Consider the following 13,623-nt stretch of genomic DNA (forward strand, 5'->3'; position numbering starts at 1 on the left):
TCGTGGCAATTTATGTGACGAGTTTTTGTGATTCATTAGCGGTGGCGCATTCAATTTAACGCGACCACGAAATTATTCCGTTTTTTTTTTTCCCGCTACGCGTCGATAAAGTAGGCAAATGTTGAAATGGGGCGACTAGTGAGACTCGAATTGGAAAATTTCAAGTCCTATAAGGGGCATCAAATGATTGGGCCCTTTCATAACTTTACTTCGGTGATCGGACCAAATGGTGCAGGTAGGCTACCATCTTCGAGCTCCTCCATTTACAATTACCTATTGTAAAATTGTTTAACTACTCTTCTAAATTAAGGAAAATCAAATCTTATGGACGCTATATCATTCGTACTCGGCGTACGATCACTCCACCTCCGTTCGATGCATCTTAAAGATTTAGTGTATCGAGGAGCAGGAGATCAAGAAGAAAGCGACAAATTAGCGGATCCAACCAATTTTCCCCAAAAGGCATATGTAATGGCAGTATATGAAGACGACAACGGAGAGGAAATTATCTTTAAGCGCACGTAAGTTACTCCATGAGGATAGAGGCTTAAGGGGGGGGGGAGGCAGAATGACTGATAGTGTTGTACCTAGTATCTCCATATCTGGCTCAAGTGAATATCGTATAAATAACATTGTCGTCAGCTTTAATCAGTATAACGAAGCTCTGGAGCGGGAGAATATTCTTGTGAAAGCTCGAAATTTCCTGGTATTTCAAGGCGATGTCGAAGCAATTGCTAGTCAAAGTCCTAAAGATCTCACAAAACTTATCGAGCAAATAAGCGGGTATGCTTTCGCTTTTTTATCTTCATTTGAAGTTGATAATTTAGCGACCTTTTTTTTGCATTTGCTGCAACAGTTCATGGGAATATCGCGAAGAATATGAGAAGCTTAGAATTGAGTTAGAACGAGCAACAGAAAACTCTACTTTTAACCTCAATAAGAAGCGCGGGATCCATGCTGAAATCAAACAATACCAAGAGCAAAAGAACGAAGCTGAGCGTTTTGAACAAATGCAAAAAGAAAGGGTAATTAGTTAAGATCGAATTTATCCAACCATATCGTTTTTAACTAGTGTTATCCTTGTTTGTTATTGCCTTTATAAGGCGAAAGTACTCGTAGAATATTTGCTATGGAAGCTCTTTCACATTGAGAAAAACATTAAATCTCATCAAAACCAGATAAATGAGAATAACGAGAAGATCCAACTTACCCAAGAGAAGCTGGTACGATAATTTTTTTTACTTTAATATACATGCATAGACCTAACTCGGTTATCGCAATGTAGAATAATGCAGACAATGCGCTTAAAACCGCCCGTCGTAAACATGCAGACAAATCTCGAGATATTTTGAAGCTTGAGGATAAGACGCGAAAAAAAGAGCGGCAGCTAGAAAACAAGGTGAGCCCAGATATTCTAGAGCGCAATATAAAACATTCAGTAATCTTGCTGTATTATTCGATAGTGGCCACAACACCTGGAGCTAGAGGAAAAGATCGCACATATTAATAAGCGATTAAAACGTTCAAGGAACAATGCAGAACAGCTTCAACAAGAGTATCAACATCAGGTTAGGAAATCATATTTTTATAGATCCAATATCGAGAGAAACCTCCCTAAACATCGAAATATTACAGGAAAGCCATATTGAGGCCCTTCAAACCGAGCTACGAAATGTAGAAAGAGCGCTACAGCAAACTGAAGGTAATGCTGATAAGCTATTTATTTTACACTTTACAAATATTCAAACTTAAACTTATGACTGCTCCTTTTTAGAATCTTTTCAGAGTATATTCATTAAAAAGGGAATAAGCCTTAGCGAAAGTGATTTGGCTGAATACAATAAGCTGTACCGTCGCTCTTCTAATCTGTAGCGAGTTGGTGTATTATACAAATTAATATTTCGTTTGTCAATTTACAGGAAGCAAGAGGTTAATCTCAAAACAGTGGACAAACAGCAGCAACTCGCCAATCTACGAAGACAAGATAATATAACTCGTGAGTCTTTGCTCCGCATAAGTGAGAGATTGAACGAGAAAGAGAGGCAGAAAGCTCAACTCGAGGACGAGGAGAAGTCGCTCAATGCTCGAAAGAAAAAGGTTGAGTCAATATATTGTGGGACACGTAATGATTAGAAATTGTAACCTAGAATGATCTGCTAGACTGAGGACTATATCAAACAATTGAGCGAAGATTTACAAGCTGCCCAGAAGAGTCTGCAGGATTTGGTCACTGAGCGAGAGAATATACAGTAATTATCTTTTTTAATGGTATAGCATTAAATCACTCCTCTAAGTCAATCAATCATAGAAAAATGGAAAAATATTTGAACAACGAGCTTCAGCAAACCTTGAATAAACTGCTACAAGCCCGAGTGGATCAGCATGAGTCTGAGAAGCGCCAAAGAATGAAAGAAACTCTGGACAACCTTCGACGGATTTATCCTGGTAAAGACTTCGTCATCGGTTATAATTTTGCTTTTTGATTAAGTGTTATTTTTCTACGGATTTACAGGCATCCATGGAAGAGTGAAAGATTTATGCACTCCTAATTTGCAAAAGTACAACGTTGCTGTTAGTGTGGTTCTCGGACGAAACTGGGACGCGATTATTGTGGATACCGAAAAAACGGCGATCGAATGTATTCGGGTATGAATACTGGCTTATAACTCCCCAATATTTTATCTCACCGTATATTCCTCTATGTAGTATTTGAGAGAGCAGCGAGCTGGGCACGCAACGTTTATTCCACTTGATACTATCTCGACAAAACCAATCCATCCAAAATATCGAAACTTTGTAAAAGGCGCATGGCTTGCTATTGACATTATTTCCTATGATACTTCTTTGCAAAGGGCGATGGAGTACATATGCGGTAACACATTAGTGTGTGAAACTATGGAAATTGCCAAATATATTTGCTATGATCGCAAAGAGCAAGTTAAGGGTAAATACAATGAAATATTTGGTAATGGATAATTTCGACAGACGTTTAAATTGTCCTATTTTAGCGGTTACTTTGGACGGAACTGTCATACATAAAAGTGGTTTAATCACTGGTGGAGAAGTTCCTAACAGAGATGCAGTACGTGCGTGGGAAGATAAGAGTGTTGAAGGTATTTTTTCATATTCCCTACCGACTTTATTTGAATCCGTATCTCTCTAAATCTCCATTCTCACTATTTTAGAGTTAAAACGCAAACGTGAAGAACTCCTCTCAAAACTTAATGAACTAAGCAAATCGAAACGCCGAGGAAATGCCGAAGAGGCATTGCAAAACGAAATTAATGGATATAGGAGCAGAATAGATTACTCAAGAGAGGATTTGGTATGAATGTCCTCTTTACTTTAGCCCTGTTTTATTTAACATACGGTGCTTATTGCTGAATTTACCTGCATCTAGGACATAACGCAAAGAAAGCTTGATAGTATTAAAGATGAGCTCAAACACGTTACGGAGGAAATCAAGGAGTTATCTAACCAACATGCAGAAGTAGGAATCACACTCATACGATGATGCTTTTTTTTTAGTTACAGTAACGTCTTATTATTTAATCCTATAAATTAGGCAAAGTCAAAAGTTGAAATAATTGAAGAACAGATTCAAACCTTGGAAAGCACCATTCATCAAGTTGAGGATGAAGTGTTCAGCGATTTTTGCAGAAAGATTAATGTTCAAAATATCAGAGAATACGAGGAGTTACAAATTGATGCAGCTAACACACGCGTGCGATATGCAACCCAGCAGTCAAAATTGCAGAATCAGTAAGATTACAAGCAATTTTGTCTTTAATGTCGGCTCATTAATTTTTTTTTTCGTGAATAGAATTGATTTTGAAAAACAACAACTCAAAGAAATTGGAGACCGGATTTCCTCATTAAATGAGCATTTGACAAAGGACGAGTCTCTACTTGCTGCCTTTGAGAAATCCCGTAACAAGCTTGGGGGGGAGATTGATAAGATTAAGGAAGAGATCAAGGCTTTACATGATGAGCAGAAGACAATGTCAGACACGCTGGCGGAACTAGCAGTAGAAGTGGAAAATCGTAAAAAAGAGGCGATGGAAGTGAGCAAGGACTTGGATAAATTAATGAAGGAAGTGGCACGAGCGGTAAATACAAATTGTACCGATTTGTTTTTCCTCGAATTTTCATGTCCTCTCGGCTTTTTACCCTTAGGAATCAGTAATTGAGCGACTTAATGCCGAGCGCTTTTCCATTTTCCGTAAATGCAAGCTCGAGGAAATTAAACTGCCGTTAAAGAAGGGAAATCTCGAGGCAATATCGATTGAAAGAGCGGAGGTAAGTCATTTGCCTCAGTTTACCGAGTGTAGTCTTTGCTAACCAATGTGTTTAGGCTATTTTCGGAGAGGATGAAGATGCGATGGAAGTTGATACGGAAGAAAGAGCAGCCGAGGCCCTGGGCTTTGGTGAAATTGAGGTTGATTTCAGCAGATTAGGAGCAGATAAACAGAGGGTTAGTGAAAAACAAAAATGTTATGCACATCATGTGTATATACTAACCGACCCTTTGCATGTAGGATGATAGAGGTGGAGAGATCGAAATCGAATTCCAGAATAGGATCAAGAATATCACAACCGAACTAGAGCGAATGGCACCAAATCTAAACGCGAATAATCGGTTGGTACCTTTAACAACTTGGGAAGTTGAATGGGTTGCTCATGGATTATTTTAATAGGTTGAATGAAGTGGAGAGACGATTAAGAGCCACCAAGGATGACTTTGAAGTAGCCAAACGCCGAGCAACTACTGCGAAAGAAAAATTTAATGCCATCCGCGATGAACGGTATAGTTTTTCATATTATCTGTCCCCCCTAACCCCTCATGCTTATTCTTATTTGTAACAGCTATCGACTCTTCTATGATGCTTTCTCCCATATCTCCCAGAAAATCGATCAAATTTACAAGGAGCTGACAAAGAGTAAAGTGTTCCCACTGGGTGGTACTGCCTATTTAAGCTTAGGTGATAGTGAGGTGAATATAGAGAAATTCAAATGAGGATCTCGTGACCTTTGATGATATTGAATTATTTAATCTTATTTTTTTAAGGAGCCTTACTTGGATGGAATTAAGTATCATGCAATGCCTCCAATGAAGCGTTTCCGTGATATGGAACAGCTTTCAGGAGGGGAGAAAACCATTGCCGCCCTTGCGCTTTTATTTGCATTTCATAGGTAACGTCATGCCATTTACACAACTTTTCATATTCGCTAAAGAGATGCTTTGCAAATTAGCTATAAACCCGCGCCATTCTTTGTGCTTGATGAGGTAGATGCTGCTTTGGATAATGCTAATGTTGCACGAATCGCGAACTACATACGGAATCAAGCTGGAGAGCAGTATCAATTCATTGTAATATCACTCAAAGCCGCATTATACGAAAAAGCAGAGGCACTTGTGGGTATTTATCGAGACCAAGATATAAATAGTAGCAAAACACTATCTCTTAGGGTAAATTATTTCTCCCTTAATTTTTTTAAACTGTTCACTCATGACCTCATATTTTTTTTTTTTCCTTTTATTTTTTATAGTTGGATGCATATCCTGATCACTGAGGGGAAGAGGAATTTTTGTTTTTTGTATTTCTTAGATCACATTGATAAAAAAAAGAAAATCCAGAAAATAATTTGTTCTATTAGTGCTTTAATGCAAACCCAGATTTGGATTTCTACTTCAAGTTAACGTGGCGTTGAGTTTAAAGCCATTATAAGCTACACTTGTTGGGCTCAATTAAATATTTTATTTTTAATTGATAAAATAAAAATGAATTGCAAGTTCAGGAATTGGAGAACTGGGACGAGAGGTCGTATTCTTTCTTACCTTAAGGACTGGATTCTTGTCATTGTGTTGCTTCTCGGCTTTTTTGCTATTGAACTTGTAGAGCCTTTTCATCGAGAATTCTCGCTAAAGGATCCCGATTTGATGCATCCTTTTGCTGTCAAAGAGCGTGTAAATCTCGTTGGACTCATGGTAAAACATTAATTTTGATGATTGTAATAATACTTGTTAATCACTGCATCCTTCTCATTCAGTTGATTTCAATTGTGGCGCCTGTCGTCGCAATCTTTTTTACCTCTATCGTCATAAGAAGAAGCCTATATGATTTTCATAATGGAGTGCTGGGTAGCTACTGTTGGCTGCTATCTTTATTTCCAACCAATCTTACAAATCATTACTTTGTTAGGTCTACTTCTTTGCATCACCATGGTAGTAATGGTAACGGATGTATTAAAGGTCGGATATTATTTTTCCTCGAAAAGGCAAAAAGAGGGATTCCTTATATCCTTTTCTGTAAAATACCCTTATCAGGTCTCTGTGGGACGACCGCGACCAGACTTCATTGACCGCTGTCAGCCTCTGCCAGGCTCACAGGACCCCCTGTGGGCCTTATCTAATGCAACTATCTGCACGCAAACGGACTCCTACATTATTCGTGATGGGTACAAGAGCTTTCCTAGTGGGCATTCATCTTGTATGTATCATAAATCGCACGCTTTTTTTTTATATTGCGCTTCTAATCAACTGTAATCTATACGGTAGTATCATTTGGCGGTTTGACTTTCTTGTCTCTTTTCATTGCCGGGAAATTGCACGTTTTTGACCAACGTGGCCACACTTTCAAAGGATTTGTTGTTGTTCTTCCAATGATCGGAGCGGCTCTTGTGGCAATCTCGCGAATTGAAGATTATCGTCATCATCCAACCGATATCATTGCGGGCGCTATAATCGGCGTCTTGGCAGCTTATTTCAGCTATCGACAATATTACCCGTCATTGACTTCCCCTGATTGCCACAAACCGTTTTCCCCGAGGCTACGGGACAGCATTCATCCTTTGACAGCTGATTATGATCTGAACGGAGACGAAACAGATGTGGAGGCAGCGCATCATGAAGAATTACCAAGCTCGTCGATCAGCGACATTTCGCGTCCAATCACCTTTACAGAAGATACACAAGCACATCAAGATTATAGAAAATATGACTCCGGGCACTTAACGATACCGATACGCATTGAAATTCCTCGCTTGCCTGATGAACAATCTTCGGCTGACAAGAGATTTGAAAAGCTCCCTGCGAGTGATAGTGATAATGAAGAGGGGAGATATTGATGATATACCGTTGGCGTTTTTGTTTGCTTGCTGCAGTATTTATTTTTATATGTTTTCTTAGGCATGTATTCAGTGTAAATATAATATTTTAAGTCTCCCGGCCATAACCAAATTAGGAAATTGTCGTTAAATTAGATCATTAAATCGTGCAGAGAATCCAGCATATACAACATCAACAAACGTCAGAAACCCTGGCGGGCAAGAAAGGAGACTAGTTCTGCGTAGAATTCTTTCTCGTCAAATTTACTCGAAGTCAACATTCCCATCGAATTTGTAAAATCCCCTAAATAACCATAGAGGTGAGAGGTTTGATTGACAAGAAACTTCATAAAGTCAGAGAAGGCTGGCTTACAATGATTGCATTCTAGTGTCCCTAGATATTGTCCCCATTTCGCGCTCTTCGTGCTCACCAGTCCATCATTCTCTCCCTCGTGATTTGTCACTATTGTCCACGGAATCCAAAGCGGATGGGCGAAGGGGATATCCTTTGCAGCTGCTCCATATGAATAATAGGCAACGTCTGGTGAATCGTTAATGGTTGGATTAAAATGCTCTCCGAGAAATTCGGTAGATAGGTTAGAAAATGCTGGGGCATCAAGCATATGGCCAATTTTGTTAATAAGCGGAGTGAAGAGTTCAACCAGTGAAAGGGAGGTGCCACTACTTGACTCCTTATTTGAACTCGATTCTTTCAATTCTGTTCGGCGGCCCTCATTTTCAGCTACAACTGTCGCCTCATGTCGCTCTCCCGAATTTAGCTTCACTGCAGCAGAAACACCCGGCGATATCTTTTCGCTCACTTTTTGGGCCGCATTCAATGTTTCAATCACCCCCACTCCGAAATGATCACGGCACCAGTCCATAAAGGAAGAACCGTGGTGAGGTGTCGAGAGGGTAGTGAGCGATAGAGGGCGATATGCATTGCAAGGAAACCGGGAGATCAGGTATCTGCAATCTAGCCCGCCCTAATAATAGCATTAATATTGGCTATGGAAGAATAACTAAATAATGAAAGATAAATTACCATTGAATGTGCAATCAAGTTAATCGGTTGATTCGGTAGTGCTGATTTAATAATACTATCTAATGCAAACGCCCGCTGCTCTATAGAACCAGCTCTAGAAAATATGGCGATATTTCAGCAAATTTAAAAGTGATTGCCGAGCGATACACAAATAATGATTACCTTGGAACTTTTGTCAAAATAATCTTACATCCCATGTTCCGTAGAAAATCTGGTACTGATCCCCAGTAGTTAATCCTTATCGCCGTCCCAAACGTAATGGTATCAAACCCAAAAAGGCCTAGAAGAGCAAAGATAAATCTTCCGAAAAAAAAAACATATACCAAAATTACAAACCATGACAAAATACTAGTGCATGTCGCGGCGCAATATAGCGTGGTGAGGCAGTCATGCTCAACGCCTCTTTTCTCAGCTCTTCCACCCCTCGGTTTTTACAAACCCCCTCCTTTTGCGACTGTACATACTTATCCGAACTTTCGGAGATATCATGGCGAAAACGCTGTTTATGTAAGATAGAAAATGGTAGATTGAGATTGATTGATGAACGTATATTAGAGATCGATTGTAACGCCAGCATATTAGCACTTTACGAAGACAAGTGATAAAATGAGAAGATCTGTGAAAACCGAGTCACATATCGGCGAAAATTCGGCGGGTTGGCTGAGTGAAATTGAAACATATAGGTATATTAACTTATTATTAATAATGTCGTTAACTCTCTCTGTTTCTTGAGATATCCAGGGAGTTATTTTTCGTATTACACTGCATATGGCCACGATTTACTTGGAGTTTTCATTGTCAAAATATGGGTGGGATGGTTGTGGAAGTATTGAGTTTAGGTCTGTAACTCTAAACAGGATCCTGCGAAGCAGGATAGCAGAGTAACAATGATATCGCGCCAAACGGAGCGGCATTTGGACCCTTCGAGATAGGCATGATTCCATGTTGCATTCTAAGCAGTACGTATCATTTATTTATACTATTTGGATTTGCGGTCCAATCGATGTCCACCGACAGGTACTATCAACACTACATCACTAATATATACTTACAAAGATATTATGGATCTTATCAAATCTTACCTCCTGCGCTAAGATACCTCGGATTTCAATCAACAGGTAGTGAAGGGAATACCCCCATGTCTAGGAGAAAATTAGTGTCTTGATGGGTATATTCTGATACGATTTAATGAACAGCTGATGAAATTCGGGATCACCTGAGAAATTACTGCGGATAACATCACGCATTTCCGAAAGATATGTAAACTTATCCTTTTTTCCTAACTAGGGGCGTCTTGACAAACCGAGATCCTAAGTGCTTTATCTCATTACCAAATCGTCAAGAGTTTAGCCCTAGTGATTATCAAGGGAAAATGAACTTAAAAAACTCCTCATGATAATACCATTCCCTGTGAAATAATATAATTCGACAATCCAATTTTAATTTTATTTTTCTATCTATTGCCAAACCTTTCTTATCATTTCGAAACCTGGACTGCGCCACATTTTCCCGTGCTTTTTGAGTTTTCTTGTGAAATTGAAAAATATTTCTTAACAACAAAAAAAAGTTCGTTTTTTCTGGGTGATTATTTTCTCTATTATAATCATATTACTGTTGGGGAATTTTCTTTTCTGTTTCTTTCTCTTGTTCATCTTGTTCATCACATTCCTATTCCATTTGCTCGCCTACGAAGATTATGGCTGCCAACAGCCTCAATCCGATATCCAACACAAGTACGCAGACAGTACTCGAAAAACAGCAAGCCAATGATGTACTGTTACTCGACCCAGATATTCATATTGCAGCACAAGCGCTTGCTAAATTAAAACAGCCAAAGGATTCTGGTAGGTCATCTAAGAAATAATTGATCTGGTACTATGATGTATTCCTTGAATTCGCTCACCATTAATACCTTCTAGAATTATCCGGTACTTCTGAATCAGAAAGCAATCACATTCGCTCGGAGAAACGCCAGGGACACGGAGTTGAATTGAGAAGGAGAAGAGTACTTGATGATACCTCAGCACATCGTAATTATCCATTCTATTCCTTTTAATAAGTTCTTTGTTGGCCTTAATATGACCATCTTTACTTTCATTGTCGTGTAGCATATGCTCCTCACTCTCGCGCGCTCTCGCCTGCAAGGATTGTCCCCGACCGAACTTCTGTATCTCACCTACGCACTCCGAACGGAGGCCCTTCCACAGAAAACATGAGTAATATTAACGTGGCTATTGCTAACAAGCCCGCTCGAAGTCGATGGCAACAGCTCACAGTGGAGGCCGGTGCAGTAGTCGGAGCTGGCGCAGCAGTTGTAAGTGAAGAAGGCATGAAGCGACTACGTTACTGCCAAGAATGGCTGCAGTATGCTTTGGGACAAGTGGAATATCAAATCGCACTGCTTCATGGATTCCTCGCAACATTGACGAGATCCTCTGCTTCATCGGAGGTTGTACAAGCAAATACTAACGCAACCCTGAGAAAAGTGAAGCGCGATGTGGTGCAAGTGTTGCGGAAAGTGGTCGACGTTGTCTCGCGATATGCAGGAAGCTTCCTGCCGGAACATGCGAGGCGGAATGTCAGGAGCTTTATTCTTAGCTTACCTTCACGATGGGCACAACTGAACACTCTCAACGACCGCTCTGCTACACCATCTCCTGCATCTTCTCCTGTACTACGACCCGTTTCTTCAACTTCCCCCTCTAATGCATCCCACCCAATTCCTCCTACAGAGGCCGCTCAGCGTGTTCTCAACCTCGCTACTGAATCGGCGGATACATTGCGCTCCATTGCTGGAATATTTTGCGATACAATTGAGCGTGCAGATGCTTGGCTTGAACGACTACGTGCAGTGGGCGTGGCTACTAACAGGAAAGACACAAATACCACAATGGAAGTGGAGCCGATGGATAAGATTGATGATGATAAGCTAGAAGACGAAGGTGTGATCTCTGATGAGGATGAAGAAGAAAGAGAGAATCTTCGAATGCCCATGCCATCCTCTGTGGGTGAACATCAGTTCCAGCGGATGCGAACAGATTCGGAAGGAGGCATATCCTATTCTTCAAGTTTTGAGCTGCATTCGACGCAGAAGCAGAACGGTTTTACGTCCCATGCTAACGGATCATCTGTAATGCACCAAACTCATCGCCGAAAGCAGAGGAGAAAGGTTTCAAATGAAATTGATACTTAAAAAAAAATCAATATATAGCATTAGTTTTTATTCTGTTTTATCCTTTGTATTTTTTTTTTCCTTCATTCTTCTAACTCTTCTATTTTTCTATTTACTTTGTCTTATTTTCTTTTTATTTGTGAAAGGAAATAACATTGCTACATTTCCAAATACATGTATGCATCAAGTAAATCAAATAGAAGGAACTGGCTAAAAAATGGCACAAGAATCAAAACATTTCTCCCACTTTAACGGGCACACAATGTAAATAAATAAAGAAAATAATAATATACATGAAGTGCAGGAACAACAAATAAATAAAGGCTCTGCTCAAGCTCCAACAGGTATAATCCCTTGAAATAGAGCAGATAAAGGCAACTCTACATGGAACAATTTTAAAACGATGGTTAAAAAGCAAAACCAGGTAAATGTTTGCCCAATGATCTATGAATTAAAGAAAAATAAAGATCCACCGCTATAATGCACTCACAGCTCCCGCAGAATTTGTGGATGCGTTTGAATTCCGCCGCGCAAGGTAAATATTGCTCGTTGGACGGCCGCGAAAGATTTCTTCTACTACATCACAAGGCGAAGGCCCCATAGAAGATCCACTAAGAAATAGGGATGGATCAAGTGTAGTGTTGCCGTGTTGAAATCTAGATATGAGTGTGCCAGCTTGTGGATGATGGCTGAGTGAAAATTCGTTATTGCTTTTTACATTACGTGCTAAAAATAATGGTCGCAAGATTGGATGACAAATTTCCAGTCAGTAAATATATATATGCGTATATTCATAGATCAAAATTCCTTATTACATTTCACTGATATAGAATCAGGGTCTTTGCGAGTTTGCTCCGCAATGATACTGGTGATACCGCTAAATAGCGGGGAGTTTTTGGATTGTGGCCTGAATTGAAAATAGTATGTAAGCAGAGTTATGAAAACTTGAATGTATATATCACACAATACATACACCATGTAATCTGTGGATCCAGATACCTGCTTTAGTTCAAATCCAAGCTAGCAGGTTACCAATTGGGTTTGTTAAAACTTGAAGAGAATAGCATAGCTGTAAGAAAAATACCTTAATTGTCGAGTTAAATTTGCTCTCCTGCAAAAGATAACGGCGAACCACATTTCCAGCGTTAACATATTCCGAAATATTTACTGCTATAGTGCCCACTGTCTCAACCTCTCTCCCGCTGTTCATCTCCTAGTGTAACATAAAAAGAATCATGTTTGGCGTTAGCTTAATAATGCTCTTTACCCTTTAAATGGGTACACCAATACCTGCTTAATCGTAAGCCGAAATTCACAAGGCGTTAGCATTCTATCTTTCCCTACAATAAGCTGTACGATTGCCTGTGATTTCTGGTTCCATCGCACAGTATGATCTTTAAGAGGTGTTCTGGAATCCAAAAATAAGTTGAGTATACGAGTATATACGATTCCATAAAAATTATACACAAACCTCTTTGTTACGCCCTGTGCTCCAGAAGATTTTACTTTCCACTTCGCGAAATAGTGGCCTGACACGAGCGGAACGTTTGTGAGTTCGTAAATATGCAAGTGTAGCTCAAAATCTGCTTTACGATGTTTTGAGATAAAGAGATTACTAAGTGCCGTCATACCAACTAGAATATTGTTGAAAGGGAAAAACACAAGAGAATTTAAGAGAAGTATATAACGTAGCAAGTAAGTGCGAGCTGGGAAGAAGAGAGGATAATATAAAGTGAGATTCTTGATTGGTGAAAAAGTAATAAAAGCCTTTATATGAAAATTAATAAAGGAATTCGAAAAGGAAGAACGTGGGGCTTGGAAATAGTCCAAAAGAAAATTATGCTCAAGACTCCGATCGAAGTATGCACATAATGTTTGAACAAGGGCATACATTACATCGCTTTGTCTAACGAAAGAAAGTCGATCTTTACATATGAGGAGTTTCACTTGTACTATCTGAATTATATAATTCCATCCATTCAAGCCCCATTGTTTTCTATTTCATAGTTAAATATTATTATTTATCAAATGCATGGAACAATATAGCAAAATATCCAGCCCATATACGTGGTATCTACAAATAAATCAATAAAATATATAATAGAATAAAAAGAAGGATGGCTCCCAGAATGAATTAAGATAAAGAGCTATTCCATCAAAAAGATCAGTCTATACCATCCAGTAACGAAGTGTCTTATACATTTCCTCATCTCTATATTCCCCATCGCCGTAACCAGCCAAGGCATTAAAATAGAAAATATATAAATCACAGTAAGAAAAAAAATTAAACCATAGCCTT

At 39.2% G+C, this 13,623-nt stretch overlaps 5 protein-coding genes across 5 annotated transcripts; 3 read left to right on the forward strand and 2 right to left on the reverse strand.

Annotated features, from left to right (window-relative positions):
- Nucleotides 1-126: 126 nt before the first annotated feature.
- Nucleotides 127-5,574, forward strand: VTP21DRAFT_10684 (uncharacterized protein; the record flags this gene model as incomplete). Its single annotated transcript, XM_069390047.1, has 27 exons — nucleotides 127-235; nucleotides 311-521; nucleotides 592-783; nucleotides 857-1,025; nucleotides 1,104-1,223; nucleotides 1,286-1,399; nucleotides 1,464-1,568; nucleotides 1,636-1,702; nucleotides 1,775-1,847; nucleotides 1,920-2,097; nucleotides 2,161-2,249; nucleotides 2,309-2,445; nucleotides 2,513-2,646; nucleotides 2,707-2,944; nucleotides 3,009-3,113; nucleotides 3,186-3,325; nucleotides 3,401-3,490; nucleotides 3,566-3,762; nucleotides 3,824-4,109; nucleotides 4,177-4,299; nucleotides 4,355-4,474; nucleotides 4,539-4,639; nucleotides 4,698-4,805; nucleotides 4,867-4,993; nucleotides 5,069-5,193; nucleotides 5,254-5,470; nucleotides 5,551-5,574. The coding sequence occupies 27 exons, from the start codon at nucleotides 127-129 to the stop codon at nucleotides 5,572-5,574; spliced, it is 3,699 nt and encodes a 1,232-aa protein (XP_069253307.1).
- A 208-nt stretch (nucleotides 5,575-5,782) lies between these two features.
- VTP21DRAFT_10685 (uncharacterized protein) lies at nucleotides 5,783-7,128 on the forward strand (the record flags this gene model as incomplete). Its single annotated transcript, XM_069390048.1, has 5 exons — nucleotides 5,783-5,989; nucleotides 6,052-6,142; nucleotides 6,204-6,253; nucleotides 6,329-6,491; nucleotides 6,560-7,128. 5 exons carry the CDS (start codon nucleotides 5,783-5,785, stop codon nucleotides 7,126-7,128), a joined length of 1,080 nt encoding a protein of 359 aa, XP_069253308.1.
- Nucleotides 7,129-7,310: 182 nt separating this feature from the next.
- On the reverse strand, nucleotides 7,311-8,729 carry VTP21DRAFT_10686 (uncharacterized protein; the record flags this gene model as incomplete). Its single annotated transcript, XM_069390049.1, has 5 exons — nucleotides 7,311-7,411; nucleotides 7,481-8,093; nucleotides 8,153-8,246; nucleotides 8,315-8,432; nucleotides 8,489-8,729. 5 exons carry the CDS (start codon nucleotides 8,727-8,729, stop codon nucleotides 7,311-7,313), a joined length of 1,167 nt encoding a protein of 388 aa, XP_069253309.1.
- A 1,119-nt stretch (nucleotides 8,730-9,848) lies between these two features.
- VTP21DRAFT_10687 (uncharacterized protein) lies at nucleotides 9,849-11,345 on the forward strand (the record flags this gene model as incomplete). Its single annotated transcript, XM_069390050.1, has 3 exons — nucleotides 9,849-9,996; nucleotides 10,072-10,182; nucleotides 10,261-11,345. The coding sequence occupies 3 exons, from the start codon at nucleotides 9,849-9,851 to the stop codon at nucleotides 11,343-11,345; spliced, it is 1,344 nt and encodes a 447-aa protein (XP_069253310.1).
- A 454-nt stretch (nucleotides 11,346-11,799) lies between these two features.
- VTP21DRAFT_10688 (uncharacterized protein) lies at nucleotides 11,800-12,953 on the reverse strand (the record flags this gene model as incomplete). Its single annotated transcript, XM_069390051.1, has 6 exons — nucleotides 11,800-12,050; nucleotides 12,140-12,231; nucleotides 12,298-12,344; nucleotides 12,409-12,537; nucleotides 12,615-12,732; nucleotides 12,796-12,953. The coding sequence occupies 6 exons, from the start codon at nucleotides 12,951-12,953 to the stop codon at nucleotides 11,800-11,802; spliced, it is 795 nt and encodes a 264-aa protein (XP_069253311.1).
- Between the last annotated feature and the right edge of the window lie 670 nt (nucleotides 12,954-13,623).

The sequence above is a fragment of the Calcarisporiella thermophila genome, assembly GCF_041956535.1.
Source record: "Calcarisporiella thermophila strain CBS 279.70 unplaced genomic scaffold VTP21scaffold_7, whole genome shotgun sequence".
Lineage (NCBI taxonomy): Eukaryota > Fungi > Calcarisporiellomycota > Calcarisporiellomycetes > Calcarisporiellales > Calcarisporiellaceae > Calcarisporiella > Calcarisporiella thermophila.